The sequence below is a fragment of the Megalops cyprinoides genome, chromosome 3, assembly GCF_013368585.1.
Source record: "Megalops cyprinoides isolate fMegCyp1 chromosome 3, fMegCyp1.pri, whole genome shotgun sequence".
NCBI classification, from domain to species: Eukaryota; Metazoa; Chordata; class Actinopteri; order Elopiformes; family Megalopidae; genus Megalops; species Megalops cyprinoides.
In genome coordinates, this window is record NC_050585.1 from 20,830,481 (window position 1) to 20,855,352 (window position 24,872).

Sequence of the window (24,872 nt, forward strand, 5' to 3'; positions counted from 1 at the left end):
GAACTGTCAGAAATGGGCTGTGATTCTTTCAGCCTGCAGAGGAGTGTAACCCAATTCCATGTGTTAATGACATGCTCATAAACAGTATATAGACCTGTGATAACAGAATGTGTTAATTACATGCTTGATAACAGAACAGTACATGAACATGTGATGATTGAAAGGAATACCCCTGCTGAGGGAGGGCTGAAATGGCAACACCATCTTGGTTAGAGTAAGAGTGAATGAAACAGAGAAACCAGCAGCTGAACCAGCAGCGTGTGCAATTTTGTGACTGAAGTTTTTTTAAGAAAGAATTTTCTTCTTAAAACAGTAGACTGAAAGATGATTCCATCACTGACACAGTAAAGGGAAAGAGAGCTAATCTGACTGCTCTCAGAGGAGGAAATCTAGCAACTCCTTCTCATTTTTGTGTGAGAGCGTACGTGTGCGTGTGAGCATGTATGTGTGAAGAAAAAGCACATGAGAATGTGCTTTTCAGAGCTGAAAAATGTCATATAAATCCAGTGAAGATGAGAAGTTTAAGAAAGGGAAAGAGGGCAGTTATATAAGCAGACAGAAGATGAAAGGAAAGAACAGAGAGCCTCTCAGAAGAAATGCAGGGTCCACTGGACAAGGAGAAGAGGAAGTGATCAATATCTCAATATTACCATGTCTGATTGATCACTCTGATGGATCAATAGCACCGTGTGTGTCCCCACAGATGCAGGGGTCACAGAGATAGTGACCTGGATAGAGTGTCACCTCCTCTTCCCTGTGCCTGTCACCTCACCTCTCTTCCTCGTCTTCTCCTGCTCTTCTTTCATCATGTTTTTCTTTGTAACATTCACATTTCTCTCTCTCTTTCTCATCCACTCTTTCTCCTTTCCTCTCTTCCACTTTCATGTTATTTTCTTTCCCACTTTCATTGCCATGGTCCTTTTTATCTGTCTCTTTCTGACACTGATGCTGTACTGATTGGTTCTCTTTTAGCAAGGGAGGTGTTATTGTAGAGTTGGGGGAGGACACTTAACACTGACACTAATTCTGCATTTTGCGTTCATTCTCCAAATAAAAACTGAATGGAATGGGATTCTGGGTACTTCCATCATATGCTCACTGTGACTTAGATTGCTTCAATACCTTTAACAGGGAGGGTTTGGACACACACATAAACAACTATTCACTCATAAACACCCACACACATGCACACACACAGACACACACACACACACACACACACACACAAGCAGGCATGCATACATTGTTTGTTTGTTGATAGGTGCTATTCCTTATGGACAGGCAAGCCAGTAAAGTGACATCTAAAATGATGACACCTTTGTTATATTTTTTTTTCCTGAAATGAGAACAGACTCCATTCCATATAGAGGAAATGAGGGAAATATGTCCTGAGGACAGTGACATCTTTGGATGAGTTTTTTTTTTTTTTTTCCATTGCCTTCACAGCCCCTTCCTCTAAAGCTGATGCTCTTGCTCTCTTCCTCTCTTCTCATTCACTCTTTCTCTCTCTTTTTCTCTCTGCCTGCTTTCACTCTTTTTCTCTTACACCCTGTCTCCTCTGTCTCTCTCACTGTTCTCTCTTTCTTTCTCTCTCTTTCTCCCTCTCCTCTTATTCACTCTCAGTTCAGCCACATTCTCCCTATCCCTCCTGTCTCTCTCTCTCTGTCTCTGTCTCTATATCTCTCCTGCTTCCAGGGCATGAGCAGCGTGGTTCTGCTAAAACAGTGACACATCGCCCCGTTGTCTGATCGTCTGACAAAGCCCTGAGAACACAAAGCTGATCCGAAATGCTTTGCGCAAACAACTGTTCTATTGTTTCAAATGTCAGGATTCGGATCAACATGCTGGAACGGTGCACTGGGCTCTTGTTAGAAGTGATGTGTGAGAAATTAACTTTCATGTTTAGTCCGTAACAAGATGACAGCACCTCAACTATTTTCAAGCTAAATGATCCGATCCAGAGTGGTGTGGAGACACCCAATGGCCCACATTTATATAACATTCTCACACAGTAGCTGCAACATTATGGCAATGTAATATGTGAACGACAATATTGCAAGAACATTGTGCGTATCCTATCCCGGTACATTTACATCAAGGCCCGGCGCTACACGCCATCTGCTGTAACAGTCGAGCGCCTGAAGCAGATCTCTGACCCATATGGAAGCTGGCCTGGGTTAAACTTAGGTCCACCTTGGCCAAGTGATGCACAGACTTGTGCCGTGGGACTTTCCTGTTGGACAGGTGGCCATGTCTGTGGGGGGCGGAGCTTAAATAAGGTTTGGAGGAGCGGGTGCGCACCTGAGCAGGGTGTTTTCATAACTCTGAGCAGCAGGATCTGGCACAGGAGGCTCACCTTTTGGGCACCTGGTTCACCCAGCCTTTTTGTCTCAGAACAAATACATCTCTCCTTCAACTGCGTGTGTGTGTGTGTGTGTGTGTGTGTGTGTGTGTGTGTGTCAGTTTTGGCATTTGATGGCTGTCTAATTTCACCCTTGCCTGAACAAACAGGACAGGAAAAAAAATATATAAATAAATATATGAACAATGTGTTGAGAAGAGGAGTTATTAAAAATAAAAAACAAAGCTAAATAAAACTGTCTGAAATGCCCCCTGCAATCTGGCATGAAAATAATGGGCAAATGCAGTCTGCAGAAAACTGGGACAGAACAACCCCACCCCACACATACACACACACTCAACACACACACACACACACACCTCCCTTCTCCTCCCTCAAGATTCCCCTCACCCAGACGACCCCCCTCCACACACACACACTCACATATACGCATATACACACTCACCCACACACAACCTACACACCACCCCTCACTCCCCCTTCATGCCCGTAAAACATTTTGGAATTGCCAACAGCAGAGCAACTAGCACAGACTGACTCGACCCCCCCACGCCCTGGTCCACCTGGGGCTCCGTGACGCGTCCGAGCAGCTGGCTTCCACTGTTCCGCCCAGAGCCCTGGCCTCCCGGCCGACGCAGGCTGCTCAGAGCGTCCTGCGCGGCTTACCGACAGACACCCACCGGCTACCCGCGAGCCAAGCGCACCACACAAGCTATTTCCAGCTGAGTGCTTTCAGCAGATAACGGGCATGGGTGGAAATGAGGTTTGGTCAATATCACAGCGATGCTAGGAGGCATTTTTCACACAGAAAATGATTCATTCATGGGGTATTTGACCAAGAATCACAGAGGAAGCAGAGGTCCTTGAAGAGAGCACCAGAACAGGTGTGACATCATACACTTTTTTCACATTTTCCCCTCGCTCATCAGGCAGGAGTGCTGAGGCGATCCCCTGTTACACAGAGGTATCCTCTCACACAGAAACCAACAGTTATTTCTCAAACTGCAATTCCCATAGTACATCGCAGTGAAGCACCAAGTCCACAATAGGTACCACTCTACTAACCTCATCCGAGCAACTCACAGATGCCCAATGAGTTGTGACAAGGAAATCCTGATCAGCCTACTCACCCCTCTGTGGTGGAATGAAGCATGTTTGTTCAGACACTGTGGGTTCCCAGTCATTGTTGGCAGGCTACACAGGTGGTCTCAAACCCAGACCATAGTGCTCAACCTGTACACAAGATGAAGGCCTTCCCAACTGAGTCACTTAGCCCTCATGAATACACTCTTTACAGCGCAAATAATGAACCACAGACAGTTACACAAAACTCCTGTGTGAATGAATGGAGGTCCATATTGCTGTCTCATTGGTATATAACCATACCCTTTTAGTTCATGTAAGATGCCAAGTATGGTATTACTGCACTGTACTATGATGTAGTTTAGTATAGTTCTAGTATGGGCTAAAGGGTCATTATCGAGGCCATTATTCCTTTGTCTCTGGTGTGTTTCACATTCTGTTGGTGGATCTGATTGTTCTAAAGAGCTTTAGTTGAGATAAAGAGAGAGAGGGAAACAAATGAGGGGGTTGGGTAGTGGGAAAATATGCCCTACGAAACTCTGAGTGTCCCAGCTGGGATAAAGAGAGATACATTCCAATTAATAAATGAGTGTGAATTAGACCTACAGAGGGTAAGGGTAAGAGATAAACACAGAGCGAGATAGAGAGAAACAGATGGAGAGACTGATAAAGAAGGAGAGAGAGAAATAATCTCTGTTCCTTCAGAGTGCCGCGGCTCTCATCAGAATCGGTCCTACTTTCTGACTTTATTTCAACCCTTCCTCTGCTCTATCTAAATTTCACATTTCCCTCAAATCCCCATCCTCCCCCTCTCTTTCTCTCCCCCTCTCTCTCTCTTCCTCCAGCCCTCTCTCTCCACCCGCCAAAGTTGTTGTATTTATCCTCCTGCTCTCAGACTCAAACCCTGACAGGGGAAATCCAGGGTTCTTTGCAGAAATCTGCTGCCAATCCCTCTGCTCTCTGGGATGTTCCCAGCTGTGACTGAAACATTTAAAAAAAAAAATAGCAACAGAAACGAGAGAATTTTCTCCTGCTGCTCCCTCACTCTGCAGCTGAGAATGGGGCTCTTATCTTTCTTCAGAGAGGGTGAGGGTAACACTATGGTGCTGGAGGAAGCGTCCAACACCACCGCCAGGACTGGCTTTGTCTCCTGCAGGACGGCATAATTTATACCATCTCTCCCTCTCTCACTCTCTCTCCCCCGCCTATATATCTAGATATATATATAGATATATAGATCTAAATTCATTTTCCGTAATAAACTCCTCCAAGGTGGGGAACATGTCCACATTTCCCCCCACAACCTGAACTCTCCATCACTCCAGTTTCCTCATGAACCCCTCAATCTTGTCAGTCATTGTTAGCATATTTGAATTCAGGCCCTGAAGTGATGAATTAATGGTATGAACTCTATCAAAAATGTCTGACAGGTATGCAAGATGTGCGAGCCACTTCGGGTTGGTAAAATATTCCGCAAAGGAAGATGCACAGTCCAGTAAAAAAAAAAAATGCGTAGCTCATCTCGCAGTGAAAATACCCGCTGAAGCACGTTTCCTCTCCAAAACCATCTCACCTCCATATGTAGGAGTACCAATTCATGTTCTGATCCCATTTCTTTACACACCAGTGCAAACAGTCTTGACTTTACTGGACGGGTCTTGATGAGATTTATAACTTGTGTTGCTGTCTTTAGCACACTGCTCATCTCTGAAGGGAGCATTTTTGCAGCAAGGGCCTGCATATGAATCATGCAATGAGTAAAACGGACATGCGGATCTACATCACAAACCGTAGCCCTCAGTCCTTTATTTTTCCCCACCACGGAACCTGCTCTGTCTGTGCAACGCAATTATTCCAGCACACACCCGCTTCGTCCAATTTGCTATTGAGTTTATCAAAAATATCCCTCCCTGGCCATGTTACCTCAAGTGCACAGCAAAACAAAAAATCCTCATGCATTTTTCCCTCATGGCAGTAGCGGACAAGTACAAGAAGTTGCAAGGCGTTCGAGATGTCTGTCGATTCATCTAATTGTAATGAAAATTTATTTGCACCCTTAATTCACTCTATTAGTTGACATTTAACGTCGTGTGCCATCTCACCAATGCGGCGGCTGATCGTATTATCAGAGAGTGGAATTTTCGCAATGTCGCTGGCTCACTTCTCTCCGTGCATAGTTCGACAAACAGCCAATGCTGCTGGACGAATGAAAGTCCCTGCAATTGTTTGTCATTGAGTATAATATACGTGAATCCATATGTACCTTTCATCAAATTTCCGTTGTTTTGTTGCACTCAGGTCTTTACCCTTACTCTGCGGTCTCTGTCCTGAGTGTAGCTCTTCACTTGACGTGGATGGCTCATCAGCATTAATAGGGTCAGAATCGGTTGTGGATTCCTCTGCAACAACGCCCTTGTGTTTGTTTTTGTCACTCAGTTGAGCAGTTTCACCTTTATTGTTTGTCTTCATTTTGGTAAGCCACCGGTCCATTTTTACGTGCGTAATCGCTCGTGTTCACTAGCTAGCTAGCTATATAATGCAGACTCTCAGCTCTGCTATAGCTGAAGCCAATGAAGATAGACGGCAGGGCCTGCTAGCCAGGGAAACTAGTCAGATTGCTACACCCCCCTCTAGTGGTTGAATATTGAAATGCTATTAACGACGGAAACGACAGGTTCACTGCAATTATTGTTTTATTCCTTTTTCATTTTACTTGCGCCTAAAAATCTCCTAATCTCGCGCCCCCCCTGACAGGTGCTCGCGCCTCCCTGTGGGGGCGGGCCACACAGGTTGAAAACCCCTGTCCTCGACTAGGTTTACTGATCTAGATACACGCTTACGTGTGTGTGCAAGTACTGTATGGCACTGATGCTTGTTCATATGTGGTCAATGGTGTTCTGTTCCAGCAACTTTTCGCGTCACTTTATTAGATGCACCTTGTAAGGCATTTTGGATGAAGGTGTCTTGTAAATAACAATGTGAGCTAATGTAGAGATCACTGCAATAATATGATGACAGTATAATGAAATCATCCGTTGCGTACAGAACACACACGTGCATAAGGTAAAAACTTTAGCCAGCGGCGAACTGGCCATCATCGCTCCTCGGCTGCAGCGATCTCACCGTGTTTTACGCACTCTGCAGTTAGTTTCCTGTGGTTTGTTGTTTATTTCTCCCCGGTGGCCGCTTCTGTGCGAACACAAAATACCGCGTGGAGCTCCAGAACGTCGCTCGCTCTCCGTCGCGGTCCGCGAGAGCTTGTAATTGGGGACAAGGGACTTGCTGCCGCCGTAGATTGTTAGCGAGACAAGAGCTCGCTTCGCTCGTCCGGAACGGAAATGAAAAACCAATGTAATGTGGTGACATTAAGATAATCCCGCCCAGACATTCATTCCTTCCTCATGTGTACTCAGCGAGAGAACATTAATCGAGTTTGAGGGACTACTCTGCGGAGCTCGATCGTACCTCACGGGGAGCACTGCTCCGCGCAGCACCATCCACCACCATACTCAATAATATTAATCTCACCTCTTATCTAGGGGCACCAAGTAAAGCATTAACATTAATTATTTAAAACGGAATCATCAATATCATCCATATTCATTCATTCTGAACAGTAGAAATCAATTTATTTGATTGAATTCTGTCTAAAAAATAAAGGTACTGAAGAAATTGCTTCAGCTATTAATTAGCACCAAAATGCATTTGAAGCATTTGTTATTGAAAATTCCATCTCATTTCTTTTGGTATTCAAATTGACTTATCCTGTTTTTTTTTTTTTTTAAATGTACTGAGATTTAAAAATGTTGATTGTGCTTTGGTAAAATAAATATTTTTGTCATGCTTCAAAGCCCTTTGAACTTAAGAAAGACAAGACAGATGTGTGTGTCTGGAAGACAACATTCAGAAGTAGTATCATCTCTTTGTAAGCCAAGTAAGTCATTCCGGATAAGAGCATTTGCAAACATGCATTGTAACGCAATGCCTCATAGAGCACAGAATTCACAGCATCAGTCTAGGGAATGTTTACGGGCAAATTCTAAATTTTTGAGTCTTAGAACACGTTCTTCCGGAACACTCTGTCTTTGAGGCCATCTGAAACTCTGCATGGGTTTGGTGAATGGGGCTCTGGGTCTCCTGCTGATTAAATTTGGAGTTTTTCAGAGGTTCAGACTGGAATCTGTGCCCTCAGGCAGATAACCGCGCTGTTGCCCGGTTTACCACAGGAGGTCAGTTCAAGCCATCGGCAAGCAGAGCTCAAAGTCTGCTACCATGCAGGACAAAAATAGTTGATTCATTTTGTCAAAACTGGATACAAACCAAGGCTTTCTGGGCTGACTTCTTTTTTCTGCCTTTTTTTCCCAGTTGCAGTTAAGCTTAGCATTCTAATCTAATAAACAATTTAGAAAGTCCTAAATGATTAAGAGTATCCTGCAGAGAAGGGTCCCCTTCTGCCGACGGCTGATCGCAGATCAGCGGATGGTCCGCTTTATTCATTCCGGTGTAACGAGCTGTCATCCTCACATTGCCTCTCCTCTCCAGCTTAACATCTAAGCATGAATTCATCCCAGCACAGATAATCCCATTTCATCTAAAATGTTCATTTATTTGTTTACATCTTCATTCACATGACAGTGACTAAAAAGGTAATATCCTGTTTGTATGCCCTGTTCTGCTGTAGATAGATAAAGTTTATCTATCTATCTATCTATCTATCTATCTATCTATCTGCATATCTATCTACAGTATCTATTTCCTTTCCTCTAATTACTCTTTGTATCTTGTCCTCCCTCTCTCTCTTTCTCTCTGTCTCTCTCAGTTCCTCTGCTCTTGTAACCCTCATGCAAGCTAAACAATTAGCGAGTTCAGGGGTGTGTTATTAAGAGTGTATTTTTCCTGTTTCAGCACAAGGGAGGTGAACTGTGCTGAAATTAATTATATTCTTTGTCTTATTATATCCCAGTGTTTTTTTTCGTTCTCAGTAATTATGGACCGTTTTTGCTACACAGCCTGTCCCCAGAGCACACAGCTCTGCTTTGTACTTCTCAGAAGTTTCACCCCGTCTGTTTCAGCAATGCAGGTCCCCCCCATCTGTCTCTCTCTCCCTCTCTCTCCCTCTCTATTCCTCTCTGTCTCTCTCTCTATCTCCTACTCTTTCTCTCTCAGTCTCTCTCGCTCTCACTCCCTAGCCCCTCTCTCTTTCACTCCTAATCCCTCTCACTCTCTGTACCCTTCTCTCTCACCCCCCCCCCTTTCTCTCTTGATCAAAATTAATTTTAGTTGAATTCAGATTCCTTTATTTGCATGAAAATAGGTCATCTGTGCTGTGGCATCAAAGCCTTTCGGACAGATTCTTCTCTCTGCAGAGAATAGAGACAGAGGAGAAGTTAAAAACAGAGCCATTTTCACACCATGACATTCTAAAAGGGAGGGGGGGGGGCAGAAAGGGTTAGATGTCTCTATTTTCCCTCTGTTCCTCTCTTACCTTCCCTCTTTCCCTTTTTCCCTCTCCTTGTCCCTCCCTCTCTCTTTCTCTTTCTCCCTCCCATTCCATCCCTCTCTCTCTCTCTCTCACTCTCTCTCTCTCCCTCCCTTTCTCCCTTTCCCTCACAGTCTTTTTCTCCCACTCAGCAATTAGCCTGTCTCTCTTCCTCAATATTTCTCCCCTTGTGTTTACAAACTTCATCCCCCTCTCTCTAATATTTTCAGTTTCAGTTTCTAGTTGCACTACAGGCATGACAAGAAAGCGTTGCCAAAGAGATCGGCAATAATTTCATAACCATTGGGGACCCAGTCCGCCTACATTCTATTAATTAGGGGATATTGGACTGAGTTGAATATGATAACCAAATTTAACAGCTTAACAGATCATAAATTCTGTTTATAAAATGGATTACAATGAGCTCAAAAAGCCAGTAGCAGTGTATACTAACACAGGTTGAAGGTAGGGGATCATGTTTTATGGATTTCTGGCTGGATTTCTGTTGTGGTAAATTGTTGAATTCTGTTGGTAAACTTGGTGCTTTTGAACAGAATGATTTTTTTCCACTCTTTTTGTATTTTCTGGTTGGAGGCAAAGCCAGGACCTCATGCTTTTGTGGGATTTGGGTTTTTGTTGTATAGGACATGTTCTTAGTAAATATATCTGTCCAGATTCATGTACTGACTGGATTTTAGTTGTGTTTAAATGATTATTCCAGTAACTTAAGTTTTCCTCTGAATTAAATCATTCTGTCCTCTTATTGATTTTCACATTGTTTTATACATTGTACATTAATGTTTTGTTCAGATATTTCAGTGTTTCTTTTGGCTGGACATGAATTGTTATATTTTTTCCCGTTGACTGATTCATTCCTTACTGAGGCTGATTGGAGTGGATTGCATTGTTCTGTCTAAGGGTGAGGTGTTAGCGTTTCACAGTACGCCGTGTGTTAATCTGGGGTTTAATGTTGATGATGCTTTTGAGACAATTTGCCATGTTGGTTTTATGGCTTATCACGAGGGCTCATTTGTTATCAAATCATTTTAAGCTGTGTTTTGGGTTTTATCGTTGGCTATTTTATCTGATATTTGAAATAGAAGGCTGCATTTCATTTGTATGGGCCCTACCTTCCATCCCTGTTCATCACTGTAGCGGCCAATCCCTTGAGATTAGAGGCCAGTAGATGTTTGTTTTTGAGCGATCTGAATGCATTTAAATTCAACGGGCCTTCACCGGCACAATGAAAATACTGAGGAATCTGGCCTGGCAGTGTTGTGACTCGAGCAGCCAACCAGTGACACACAGAACCTGACACAGAGAAACCTGGTGTAGAAAGGGAGAGGTAGAGGGAGAGAGAGAGGGAGGGAGAGTGAAAAAGGAAAGAGAGGGGGAGAGGGAAAATGGCAAGAGGGGGAGGGAGAGAGAAAGGAGAGAGAGAGGGGGGAGAGAAAGAAAGGACAAAGAGAGAGGGAGAATGGAGAGAAAGAGAGGCAGAAAGTGACAAGAGAAAGGGAAAGAGAGAGGGAGGAGATTATCTTTTGATGCTTTTTATTGCACCAACAAAAGTCTGCATATATCCTTAAATTAAAAGGGTTCCAAAACCAACAAAAAAAGCTTCTTCAAGCAACTACAAACCCAACATACAATGTACATCCAACACCCCCTATCGCCCCCCCACGGCCCCCCAAAAAAGAATGAAAGACAGCAGAGAATACAGAATTGTCCCAGAAATCAAGGCCACCTCATCATTCTCTCATCATTCAGTACAGAGAGAGAGAGAAAGAGAGAGAGAGGAAAAGGAAATCAGAGAGAGGCAGTGCACATTTAGCTGGGCCAGTGGCTGGTACTCAGTCAGTGGAGAGGGGGGGCAGGGGCGCTGGGGGGTACAGGGGATGTGGACTGACAGTGACTGGTCACCAGCTCGGTCCTGGTGCTGTGGCAGAGAGCGGGACCTTCGTCTTGTGCCTTCACAGAGGATGAATCTCTCTCATCAGCTCTGCTCAGTGTGGATTAGACAGGGAGCAGCACTGAGAGGCAAAGAACAGCATCGCGTGAACATCAAACGGAATGAAAGGGAAGTCGAAAAGAAAAGCTAACCAGACCCTCTGAGGATTGGAGAACAAAGAGACCCAAGACCAAAGACGCAGCGATTTGATTTTTAAAAAGCCCTCTGTTTAACGACTAATTAGAGAGTAGAGTTAAATACAAACCAACAAAACCAGGAAAAAAGACCCCAACAAAGGAAAACCAAAAACATCTTTACACAATAAATTTAACAACACAAGACTGAACACTTTTTGCACATTAAAACATTTAAACGCTGAAGACCTAATTACACCTGCTGCTTCTAGTACAGATCTGATTACCAGACATCCTCATCCAGGCTGGCATTTTCATCTTATATTCCTATGTGTCACGTAGCTATACAGCTGGACATTGACTGGAAAACTGCCTGGCTCCAGGAAGTGCCACACTTGGGAATTGAACCTGCAACATCTGAATGACAAGTCCTTAACTACAATCTCACCAATAACACACTAGGCCTGGCCTGAGAAAAAATCATGTATTGTGTATGTATGTGATCACTGTCATTCCACCAATTTGCAGTTCAGCTTGAAGTACCTTATCCAAGGGTACAATAGCAGTGGGCCATCTGGGAATAAAACCACAAACCACTTGTGTTAGTAAGTCATGCTGCTTACCATTTTTCCACACTGCTGTCCAGAAACTCACCTTTACTTAGGAGCTCTTGACACTCTGCAGCTTGATACAAACCAAAGGCAGGTTTCCTTTATTGAGGGAAAGGAAATTTTGTGTTTGTATTTTGGCACAGAAACCAGAAGCTTTAAAACGGTCCTGCATCTTGCTCAGGGTTTGGACCTGCACAGGGAGACCCCACAAGATTTTAAATCACACACCTTAGCTGCTCAGCCATCGCAGCTATATACACCAGTGCCTCCTCGGAGCATTGTTCCTAAGCACATAAAGAGGCGTGTTCTGGCTGTGCTCTGGGCGTAGGCTGCAGGTGAAACATAAGAGCGGGATTTGCAGTCCACTGGCTCTCCTGCTTGATCCTGTGGGGATTTGGCTACCCAGACACGAAATTCATCAGTGTGCAGAGCCTTCTCCATCTTCTTTACAGCAAGTCCCCTTAAAGACAAAACCAGCCAAAGTGTGAGAGTGTGTGTGTGTGTGTGTGTATGTGTCAGAATCAGGGGTAGCTCCTCTCCACTACCGACTGGCCCATTCTGCCACTGAAACATCCATTCTGAGCTCCCAGTGGCAAGAGCGTGTCCATCCCTCCAAAGTGGTGCTCAGGCTTTTTACAGAGCCAGTGCAAGCCAGTGCTTAAATCCACCCAGTGATGGAGAGCCTGGTGACCTGCTGAAAACACAGGCACAGGGGCATACAACCTGAGAGGGAATGATGGGCTAAGGGAGAGAGAGAGAGAGAGAGAGAGAGAGAGAGAGAGAGAGAGAGAGAGGGGCCATTTTGACTTGATCCCCCAGAATTTAGTCCCTCCTATTGTGAGGCTCCAGTGCTTCAGTACAGCTACCCCCCCCCCCCCCCCCTTATCGTCTGCAGAGAGAGGAAAGCCCCCCCCCCCCCCCCCCCCATGACTGGATGGAGTGCATCCCCCCAGCCCCACCCGCATGGCTGCTCATTACCTCCAGCCTGGCACACATGGCCAGCACCACAGAGCTAATGAGAGCGTGTGTGTGGGTGATCAGGTGTTTGAGTGTGCTCTGAGCTGTAGTGCAGGGAAGGGTGATTTGTCACCGGCTCACAAAGCTAACCCGAGCTGAGTGGGAGTTTGAATGCGCTGTCGTGGGCTTTATTCTGAGTGTGTGCTCTCAGAGAGCGAGGGAGAGAGAGCACCTCTCTCCCCTTTCACACTATGTGCACAGGTGTACGTGTGTACGTGTGTACGTGTGTACGTGTGTGTCTGTGTGTGCCTGTGTGTGTGTATGTGCGTGTGTATGTGCATACTTAAAGGGTGTGTGTGTGTGCATGCATGCTTTGGTATGTCTACCTGTGAAACCTCTGTTTGTTTGTCAGTAGGATTTGGAGCTATATTATTATGACAGCAAACAAATTGTGTTGTCATTGCATTTAGTCTTGCAGATTTACCTCTTTCTTCCAATTTTTTCGGTGTACCTATTTTTCAGGGTCTATTTTTCAGTGGTTGTTTTATCTCTCTCTCTCTATCTCTCTCTCTCTCTCTCTCTCTCTCTCTCTCTCTCTCTCCCTCTCTCTCTCTCTCTCTCCCTCTCTCTCTCTCTCTCTATGGATCACCCACTTGCCAGAGGCCTTGACTTTTTTATTTATACAGTTACACCTGTTGCCATGCCAACCCCATATTTCTGCGTATCATATACTGACACACACCCACCCACACACACATACACACACGCACACAAACTCATGCAAACACACACACGCGAGCACACACACACAGGGGAATCTGAAAGCGAGAAGCAGAGACTCTGTGTGGTGAACCCATGGGAGTAACTGACAAATCAACATGCAGATTTACAGTGGTAAACATTAGTGAGGGTAATCACTGGAAAAAGGGTCTGGCTGTCTCTGTCTGCCACCATCCCACATGAAAACATTCAGCATTACCTGATGCAAAGAGTAATTAGAGGGGGAGAGAAGGAGAGAGAGGGAGGGGGAGAGAAGGAGAGAGAGAGAGAGAGAGAGAGAGAGAGAGAGAGAGGGAGACCAGGGAGACAGGGCAGGAGAGATGGGAAGCCTATTACAAAACATAGCCAGTGGAGAAATGCAGAGGATATTGCACTCTTTAATCATTGTGATATGAAAAAAGATATAAACAAATAAATGAATAATTAAAAAGAAACTGGATTAGCCTTCTCAAGGGCAAGCTGTGTGTGTGTATGTGTGTGTGTGAGAGTGTGTGAGTGTGTATGTGTTTGTATGTGTGTGAGTGTGTGTATGTCTGTGTATGAGTGTGTCTATGTGTTTTTGTATTTGTGTGTGTGTGTGTGTGTGTGTGTGTGTGTGTGTGTGTGAGTGAGTGTGTGAGTGTGTGTATGTCTGTGTATGAGTGTGTCTATGTGTATTTGTGTGTGTGTGTGTGTGTGTGTGTAGCTGCAGGTGTGTGTGTGTGTGTGTGTGTGTGTGTGTGTATGTTTGTCAGTGTGTGTGTGTGAGTGTGAGTGTGTGTATGTCTGTGTATGAGTGTGTCCATGTGTGTGAGTGTTTTTATGTGTGTGTGTCTGTGCATGAGTGTGTGTGTGTATGCGCTGTTTCTCTCTGCTTGTTTATTGCGTTGATTCCCACGGAGAGGTTTATTTGTGTTGGTGAGGGCTCTGTTTTATGAGGCGGCACAAATCCTGGCTCTCGCTCACCGGGCTCGCCGTCCCCCCTCGCGATCCATCATCCGTATTTATCTGCGCGCGCCCCGTTGTGTGGCCTGCTGGGACTGGGGAGCGCACGCTGACAGCCTCAGCATTGTCTGATATCAGGAGGGCCTCTCCTCTCCCCTTCATTACGGCGTTCCCCCCGCGTGGAGGACATGAGGCATTCATCACAGGGCACCGCTCCGCACAGCCGCGGAGCCAGGGCCAGAGCGAGACGGAACGCGGGCAAAACACACACAGGAGGGGGAGGGAGAGAGGGTGGGACAGAGGGGGGAGAGGAGGGGAGAGGAGGGCAGAATAAAGGGAGGAGAAGAAAGGAGAAGAAGGCAGAATGGGGGGAGAGGGGGGAGAATAGAGGAGGGAGAGGAGGGAAGAAGATGGCAGGATAGGGGGAGAGGAGGGGAGATGAGGGCGGCACAGAGGGAGGGCTAGAGGAGGGGAGAGGAAGCAGGATGGGGGAGAGGAGATGCAGGATAGAGAGAAATAGAGGTGGAAGGGTCAGAGGGAGAAAGGGGGAGGTAGTAAGAAAGAGATAGAGATAGAAGAGGCAAGAGGTTACAGATATGGAGAGATAGAAAGGGGAGGCATTGCCAAGAGAAAGAGAGGAGGGGTGGGGAGAGAAGGAGAGAGGAAGAGAGAGAAGGAGAGAGAATGCAAGCAAATGCAGGGAAGGAAACAGAGAGAAAGAACAGTCATGCCAATTAAACATATTTGAATTTGAATTTCAAACAGACATTTAACCAATGTTTTTTTTTTTAATAAAATCAGATAATCAATCATATATACATGAATCAATCAATAAATCAATCAATCAATGTGTGTGTCTGTCATTACAATGCATGGCCCACAGCTACAGGGGCAGGCACACTCACTGTTTTTATTAATAGAGGAATAATCGCTTGAGTTACCATTCCTACCATTTTAATTAAATCTCCTCTCGAGACTAATCATCTCATTTTTCTGTTCATTTTCCCTCAGATTGATCGGTCTACTTTTATACAGTGCCTTTGATTGCTGCCTGTTCTCCTAAATCGTTAAGCTTTGGCACAGTGTATACAATGCAAGTAAATCATGCCAATAATACATTTTGATTTGAACTGAGGAAGAAAGAGAGAGAGAAAAGTTGGGAAAAAAACACTCCAAGGCTATCAGGCCCTGGACAGTAGTATTTAATGGTAAGGATATCTAATGACAAAAAAAAAACTGAAAAGAAATTCTAAGAAAACAGACTTGGTGACCACAGTCTTTTGGTTGAAAAAGGCAGATAAATACTTGACTATAGCATCTGCCATTGTGAGCTGCAAGAGGCTGAGACAGAGATACATTTCCCGTTACCATGTTCGAAATATCGAAAGATGCAATAAATGCTTCCCGCAATAGGTGAAATCAATCTGTAAATGTACCTTTGGTTCTAATGTCCAAAAAAATCCCTGTCCTGTGGTGAGAGGATGAAGGAAGTGTCCATCTGGCAGCCGAATACGTTCCCTCCTGCCAGGAGCTGAAGGGCAGTGAGGAAACAAAAGTCAGAGAGAAGGAGATGCTTCTGCATGTAAACAAATACATACACTGTTTTACTTCATTAGCCCCAACACAGCAGGCTGCAGCGTGGTGTAGTGGTAAGAAGCAGGGCTTTTAAGTGAAAGGTTACTGGTTTGAATCCCTGCTGGTGAGCTGCTTTTGTAACTTTGGTCAAGGCACTTAACCCACAGTTGTCTCACTAAATATCCAACTGTATAAATGGAAAAAATTGAAATCTATGTAAGTCACACCTGGCAAGAGCATTTTCTAAGTGACAGTAATGTAACATAATGTCTTGTAAACAAAGTGATTTGTGAATGCGTTTTGTTTTTTGTCCTTGCGGTAAAGCACCATTTGAATTATGGAAGAAGGGGATACAGTGACCGTGTGGGGAATAAATACTCCAAATGATAAAGGAACATTTTCTTCTGTGCAGTGAATCAGAGTGTGGTAGGAAGGGGGCAGGTACTGTTTGTGATGGGCAGACAGAGGAAGAGCTGAGAAAGAGTGGTGGGAAAGGGGGTCAGGACTGGAAGACTGGGGCAAGATGGAGAGAAAGTGTGAGTGTGTGAGACAGAGTGTGTGTGTGTGTGTGTGTGTGTGTGTGTGTGTGTGTGTGTGACAGAGAAAGAGTGTATGTGTGTGTGTGTATGCGTGTGTGTGTGTGTATGTGTATGTGTGTATGACAAAGAGAAAGAGTGTGTGTGTGTGTGTATGCGTGTTTGTGTGTGTGTATGATGTGTCTGTGAGTGTGTAAGACAGAGAGAGAGACACAGACAGAGAGAGAGTGTGTGTGTTTGTCTCTTTCCATTACTCAGGCTCTAATCGTCACTGCCCAGACATGTGTGGCTCCCTCTCGCGCTCTTTCTCTGCGGCTCTGCATTCTGTTATCAGCCACTTCTAAGCAAAAGCCAGACAAAGAACCCGCCATTTTCTCTCCATCACCATGCTCGCCTCTTTCTCTTAACCATATCTCTCTGTTTCTGCTTCCTGCCCTCCTTTTACATCTCTATTCAGTCCTTTCATCCTTTCTCTTCCTGGGAATGACTTACTGCTTGTCACATTGTGCAAGCATGTGCGAATTGCATTGCCTAGTGCGTGTGTGTGTGCGCGCACACGCGTGTGTCATTCACAGTCAGATCTGAACGCGTCTCCTTTGCATAGATTGCATTCGTATTGCCAAAGCTCACAGCTTATGTAACAGCAACAGTCAGTGTGCATGGTGTCACAGTGCACTCATTATCTGTCAGCGCAGTGCTAACGCAGTCATCTCCAGTTAGAATATGTCTATGCGCTGTGTTAGTAACGCCATGTAATTAAACCAATTATTTGATAAAGTCATAAACATTAACCATTACAATGGTCTGCAGTGTTTTGTAAGGTAAGCCTTCACGCCGAAGTGGAATGAATCCATGGATTTTTTTTTTCATTTATGTATTGATTTATTTATTTTTGGTCTAAATATTCATTAATTAAGGTGTGTAGATGGCAAATATGTCATTTGGAAGAAAGCCAATGTGACTTTTATTCAGGTCACTGTGTTCGGCTATGGAAAGCCAGGGCAGAAAACCTTCTCCATATTACTGCTCATGCAGATGCTTTACTATGCATTCGAAAGGAAATGGTCTCCATTTTTGTGAATATGAGCCCTTGGTTAACGTGGCCTGTTTGTAGGACGGCGTTTTGACGTTCAGAGCTAAACACATTTCCACTGTAGAACTGTGAGGGCCACTAGGTGTCCCAGATATGTGTTTCTTTTGAAGTAATTGGGTAGTCCAGTGGGGGTTTGCTGTTTTTGATTGTTGACAATTCAATGAGCAGAGAGCCTTGTTGTTGTGGGACTACTGATGTTCCAAAATGTTCCAAAAAGATGTTTTTTTGTTATTTTTATGTTTGCTTTTCTATGGTTTTACGGTTTTGTGGTCATATTTGCATTTGGCGCGTTTATAAGTAATCCTGCCCTTAAAAGTTTTAAATAACAGGCTTGTTAAATTGTCTCTCTCCCTCTCTCTTCCTCTTTCACTTTACAGGAAGATGATTGAGATAAAAATCATTGACGATGAGGAGTACGAGAAGAACAAGACCTTCACCATCGAGCTGGGAGAACCCGTGCTGCTCGAGATTGGACAGAAACATGGTGTGTGTGTGTGTATGCACATGTATGTGTATATGGGGAGGAGGGGGGTAATCCCAAATTTACAGCTATTGAATGAGGCAGGAAAGAAGGAAAGAATTGGAGGTAATGAGTGTCACTCTAAAATTCTCTCAACATCGCCGCGCCACCGCGGCCACAAAATGTGGCGGCATGGTGATGAAAACAGGTCAAGCGTCTGCTTCCCCCAGCATGCCGTGTCTCAGCTGCATTCAGCAAACCCACAGAGTGTGGGGGAACCTGTGAGCGTGAAGCTGACAAGCAGCGAGATGCACAACAGGCCAAGCAAAATGGAAGTGGGGAATCGTAGTGACAACAGTAATTTAGCATGCACACACATGCATTTAAGGGAACATATGTTTGGATATAATTGACTACGGACGATAAACTGTATTTCACAGTATGTAGATAAATGTTCTTATGTTTATTGCAAAATTCAGCCGGAGAGAATCTGGTTAGAACAGAAGGTTATTGGTTTAAGCAGAATGTGCTGCAGTCAGCGTTTTATCTGCAGGCAACTCCAGCTTACTGCACACTAATTACACAGCCAGTGCACTGACGTTACCGCTCCAGTGCAACGTGTCTCCCCTGCCCTCTTCAATTATTTTACCACTGTCCAATTTTATTAAACGCTTTCTAGTCATCGTATGTAACACTAAATTAGCTCTCTCACCTACTCCCCCCCCTTTCCACACTCTCTGTCCCCCCTAATCTAAAGTTCTTTATGGTGCGTATGATCTCTCTCGCACTGCCAGTGAATAAAAAAGAATGGAATTTCAAGGTTTTTGGAATTAAAATATCAAAGGGGTTCTTTACCGGGTTGTTTCTTATGCAAATACTGTCCCACTCAGTCCAGCAGAGCATCTATTCAGAAAATGTATTATTTTAATAATATTATTAATAAAGCAGAAAATATCATTATTATATTATTAGTGTTATTATATTGCAAAACTGTGTGCCAAAACAGGAGAACATCAGATATTCAAAGCCGTGCTGTATCCTGCCTGCAGCTGATTTGCACAAACCCCGCCCTTTCCCCCACCCCCTCTCCCAGGAGACTCCAATGAGAACAAGCCAGTGGTGGGAGCTGAGGAAGAGGAGGTGGCCAAGATGGGCTGCCCTAGTCTGGGGGAGCACACCAGGCTGGAGGTGGTGATAGAGGAGTCCTACGAGTTTAAGGTAAAGGACAAGGTCACCCTCTGCGCTCCCTGCAGTGGTATGGACTGGTGGCAGCACAGCGAGGTCACAGCTCTGTTATTCGATTCTGAAATTATGCGCCGTGCTTGCTGCAGAGACAGCGTGGAAAGCACAGACGGCCAGACAGGGTCAGAGCTCCGCCTGCCGGGGCGTAGGGCCCAGACAGGCTTACAGGGGCCGTTCTTTTTGTCCTGCTAAAAAAAAACCAGTCACAAACACACGCGTTGCAGACAGAATAATCCGGGGGTGTGGCTGTGCACCTGGCTGCCTATCACAGCGGACTCCAGCAGGAGCACAGGGTGACACATCTTGCCTTTGCAGAACAAAAAGGGGACCATAGTTTTTACTCAAAGCAGCATTGGACTAGCCATATCCAGATGGATTTTTATAGAAAAAGAATTGCGTTTGCAACAGCACTATCCTGGCCATTATGCATTTGTGCACACATGTGTATGGTTTGTGTGGTGCATTGGCGCATCTTTAGGTTTTAGTTCATGTATGGGGTGCGTGTGGGGCTGTCAGGAGCCTATTCTCTTGCCCCAGGTCAATGTCAGCTATGCTGGCTGTGATGGGAAAAGGCCTAACCTGTGTGTGTTTGGTGTGTGATTGAAAGCAAAACAAAAATGAAAAGGAAATTGGGGGTTGTTATGACAGAGACCCAACCAATAAGGCCCCCCATTATGACACAGAACCCTCCCTTATAAAATATGTGTGCATGCACGTGTGTTTGATGCATGCATGTATGGTGTGCTAACAGTATTCATATGTGTTTGCAGAACACCGTGGATAAGCTGATTAAGAAGACTAACCTGGCTCTGGTGGTGGGCAGCAGCAGCTGGAGGGAGCAGTTTGTCAGTGCTGTGACAGTCAGTGCAGGTACACCTGTTCTTCAGGTCACAGTGTGTGTTCAAGTTTGTCAGTGCATTACATTACATTACATCATTTAGCAGACGCCCTTACCCAGAGTGACTTCCAAATAAGTGCATCACTATGCTAAGAGTAGTTATCCAAAAGTACTGCAAGAGGTCAGTAAAATACTGGGTTAAGTGCTAAACTAGATAAACTAAAATAGAAAATAAGGATAGATAGAGAGGAGGGTAGACTAGAGATACAGCTTGAAGAGGTGAGTTTTGAGCACAGGTACACCTGTCTCACAGTGTGTATTCAGTTCATCAGTGCTGTCATAGATACACCTGACACAGTGTGTACTGACCTGGGCTGCTGAGCTCCTACATCAGTGAGCTTTCATATCTCAAACACATGGCTCACCTTGGCTTTGTACCCATGATCCTCTCTGCTCCGCCCCACCCTTCTCCTTCCTGCGGCTAGAAGACTCACGTACATCATGTCTGACCCCCCAGGTGACGACGATGAGGAGGAGAGTGGGGAGGAGCGCCTGCCCTCCTGCTTTGACTACATCATGCACTTCCTGACGGTGTTCTGGAAGGTTCTGTTCGCCTTCGTGCCGCCCACTGAGTACTGGAATGGCTGGGCCTGCTTCATGGTGTCCATCTCCCTCATCGGTGTGCTGACCGCCGTCACCGGTGACTTAGCGTCCCACTTTGGCTGCACCATCGGCCTCAAGGACTCCGTCACCGCCGTGGTGTTTGTGGCCCTCGGCACTTCAGTACCAGGTCTCTTGCTCTCTCTCTCCCATTCTCTCTCCCATTCTCTCTCTCTCTCTCTCTCTCTCTCTCTCTCTCTCTCTCTCTCTCTCTCTGTCTCTCCCTCTTCTCTTTTGTCTATCTCTCAGTTCAGCTTAAATGCTTTGTTGGCATGACATAAGAAGTATATATTGTCATGCATATTGTCAAAGCAACCAGTCATGCCTCTATCTGTACCGGCTGGGTCCCCCTCTCTCTCTCCATCAGGATTCAGATAATACAAATGATTCAAACTGACTTCATTAGCATGATGGGACTTATGCAATGTTGCCTCCATCCTCTCTCATTCCTCTGTTCTTCCTTCCCTCCTCTCCCATCTCTCTCATTATTTCTCTCTCCCACTTTCTGTCCATCTCTCTCCCCCTCTCTCTCTCCCCCTCTCTCATCATCTCTCTGTCTCTCTCCCTCTCTCCCTCCTCGTTCTTTCCCTCAGACACGTTTGCCAGCAAGGTGGCGGCCATCCAGGACCAGTATGCTGACGCGTCCATCGGCAACGTGACGGGCAGCAACGCGGTCAACGTGTTCCTGGGCATCGGCGTGGCGTGGACCATCGCAGCGGTGTACTGGCGAAGCAAGGGGAAAAAGTTCCGCGTGGACCCGGGCTCGCTGGCCTTCTCCGTCACCCTCTTCACCATCCTGGCGCTGGTGTGCGTGCTGGTGCTGCTTTACCGCCGCCGGGCATCGGTGGCGGGCGGGGAGCTGGGCGGCCCACGCTCCACCAAGGTCCTGACCTCCCTCCTCTTCTTCTCGCTCTGGCTCATCTACATCCTGCTGGCCTCGCTGGAGGCCTACTGCCACGTCCCGGGGTTCTGAGAGAGGCCGGAGCCCGCCTGCCCCCGTCATCTGAGAGTCAGGCCTAACGCCGGGCCTCTGGGAAAGAAAAACACCCAAGACTGCTTCCATAGACACCCCCCCCCATGTTCCTTAACTCCTCCTCCTCCTCCCTCCTCCATCCTCTTATGTTGTCCCACACCAGTCCCCACATACCCAAACAACTGCCCTGCCCACCCGAATACCTGCCCAGCCCACGGCCTCGATCACCTAAGTATCCCCCAGCACCACTCTGACCCTCACCCCACCCCCAACGCTGACAGGATTGGTCAGTAGTTCTGCTTGTTTTATTATGTTTGGGAATTCTTAGCGTGTGTGTAACTATGACTTTTAAAGAAGTGTTTCTGTATTTTTTTGTTTGAAATGAGCATTGTTCTCCCATCAAAATTAATGTGGACTCTAACCCCCATTCCCTCTCCCAAGAATGGGCCCCCGGGGTCATCAGAAAACTGGTTTCTCCTCTCTAAGGAGACGAGCAGGTGGGGATATTCTCTCATGGGTTTTTGGACACTGTCCACACCTGGACTTGTAATATGTCACCTGAGTGGACACTGCCTTGCAGTGTCTTTCTTCCGTGTACTCTCTGTAAATTCTGGTGTCTTCCTCTCACCTTCCTGCCCTTGTACCAGTGGAGTAATACCCCCACTAGGGGGCATACCGTGATTCACAAAGCTTCCCCCCACAGACTTCTGGGTAATCCCCCAACCTTCTGACCCTCCTCCCCCAGGCTCAAGCTCAGCTTCCTTCCCCCTGCTTGCTAATATCCGTCCTCCAGACAGCCACTCCTAGCCATGAGACAACAGGAAGAGGCTTGAAATTTCTTCCAAACCTGACATCCCCACCTCCCCCACCCCCAAACTCTTATATAGCCATTTTTTCGTCAATGTCATGTGCTAGTCTTGTTATTGTGGAATCAAAAAATGATATAAAAATTTTATAAAAATATTATGGTGTGACTATGAACAGAGAATGCACTGAGAAGGATGGGAGAGAAACTGACTGAAACGCAGATGGAGCAGAATGCCCCATGAAGGAGTTGAAGGAGATGACCCAGTGCTCAGAGAAAAGCCCTTTTAACTGAGTGGACTTTACACAGAGAACTGGAGGAAAGCACACAGCTGCAGTCATATGGGGTGCAGAATTTGAATGATGCAGTGCTTGAGTTTAGGATGATCTCTGAAGGAAGGACTCTCCCACAAATGGAATCAGTGAAAGACGGTGATGAAGGTGGTCATGATTATGATGAAGGTGTTAATTATTTAAATATATGTATTATCTGCTCAATATAATATATGGAAGAAATTGTATTTGAGTGTGCATGCAACAGTGCGTGTGTTTGTGTATGTTTGTATGTGTGTATAGGTGTGTGTGTATGGGTGTATGCACGTATGGGTGTGTGTGTGTTTGTATGGGTATGTGTGTGTGTCTGTGCTCAGTGCTCATATGTTTATGGGTGTATGTGCAGGTGTGTGTGTGTGTGTGTGTGTGTGTGTGTGTGTGTGTTGTACAGAGAGCACCTGCAGGCATCACACCCCAGTGTTCCTGTCATAATGTGACAGCCCATGGAAAACCTGAACCCGACGTACACAGAGCAGGCGAGTGCCACACCCTGGAACTTGCGGACACTGGGATGCCCTTCTCTGAGCATGGGGGGGAATTCTTCCACCTCCCAGTGGAGCCTCCTAAAGGGCTTCTAAGGACCTTGCATGCAGACAAAACACATTCCAAAAAAAGAGCCAGGTTTGAAGATCAGAGCACAGAGTTCCCTTTGGTTTCTGAGTTTTCCATTCGGCTCAGTGAAGCAGCTGGGCTGGTCTCTGGACAGTGAGGTTTTGGTATTCAGACGGGCCGGCCTGGTTTCCAAGTGACCCGTTAGGAGAGTGTGGTGTGCACACTGATGATGCTGTGGTCCTCCAAGTCTACAGACAGTCCAGGAAGCTTAAAAATGTTCTTTTTTTTTTGAAAAAGTAAAAGCATTATGTCTGTGATGCTGATGTCTGTCCACAACAAAGAGGCAAGAATCAGTCTTCTCAGTGCATGTTGCTCTATTCCCTCCTGTGGGTAGATATTGGAGCAGGCATATTGGCCGTAGGATATTCCCTGATGTACTGAAGGTTGCTCAACTACAGCAGAGCAATGCGCTTTGAGAGAGCTGATTCTTGCTTTTTTAAAACACTGAGGACAGCATTTGGACCTCACATCCTTGAAACGTATGGTCCTCCAGACCAAAAACCATGCTTCCCATCTGTTTCTGAAATCTCTGTGTGTCCTCATAAGCTGCATTATATGTACTGTATCTGTTTCCTTAAAAAAAGACAATAATGAAGAAATTGCTGAAAAGAAATGTAATTATATTTTATGTGTGTTTTTTTAACCATTGCATTACCACTGCAATGATCATAATTACAACATTACAAAGTACAACATTCCTGCCACTGAGTCTCTCTTGTTGTTATTTACTTCATGGGGAAAATGAACACATACAGAGAGAATCTGATCGCATATTTGTTTTACAGTCAGGAATGAGATCTGTGTCTTAAATTTGAATAACTTGGTTCTGTCTCTGTAGTCCAGAACTATAGTAAGAATTAAGGCCCCCTTCCCCCTTTACACACACACACACACACACACACATTCACACACATGTACATGTGCAGTTGAAGTCTACATTCTGGCCCCTCCCTCCCTCCCTGGGCTGTTCCTGCTCTCAGCTGGTCAATCTCCTCTGCTGTTCCTCGCATGTGCTCCTGCCTCCTCCCTCTTCCTCTGTTTTAAGAAGTATGTCCACCTGAGCCTCTGGTTCGGCTGATCAGAGCCAAGCTTGGAACAGCCTACGTGAACCACTTTATGAGTCACAGCTTAAGCCCGCCGATGTGGGGAAAAGGAGTACTGGAGCTGGTGAAGCTCGCTGCCATCCCCGAACAGCACAGTTAGTGTCTCCAGAATGTTTCTGGTACAGAATCCACCTAGATCTCCACTAGTTCCATTTTCTGCGTTCTGTGTTCTGTGTTCTAAGTGCCAGCACTGGGCAGCAGTGTAGCATAGTGGTAAAGGAGCAGGACTCATACCCGAAAGGTTGCCGGTTCGATTCCCCACTGGGGAACTGCTGCTGTACCCTTGAGCAAGGTACTTAGCCCACAATTGCCTCAGTAAATATCCAGCTGTATAAATGGATAACATTGTAAAAAAGTGTAACCGA

The 24,872-nt window shown here is 45.6% G+C and overlaps 1 protein-coding gene across 1 annotated transcript in view; it reads left to right on the forward strand.

The window, feature by feature from the left end:
* Positions 1-23,015, forward strand: part of slc8a4a (solute carrier family 8 member 4a) — a 49,210-nt gene extending 26,195 nt beyond the window's left edge. Inside the window, exons 5-9 of the mRNA XM_036524095.1 lie at positions 17,860-17,966; positions 19,036-19,160; positions 19,955-20,054; positions 20,540-20,812; positions 21,276-23,015. Coding sequence (XP_036379988.1) covers positions 17,860-17,966; positions 19,036-19,160; positions 19,955-20,054; positions 20,540-20,812; positions 21,276-21,655 — 985 coding nt within the window. The 3' untranslated portion in view covers positions 21,656-23,015. The remainder of the gene's footprint in view (positions 1-17,859; positions 17,967-19,035; positions 19,161-19,954; positions 20,055-20,539; positions 20,813-21,275) is intronic.
* Positions 23,016-24,872: the final 1,857 nt, after the last annotated feature.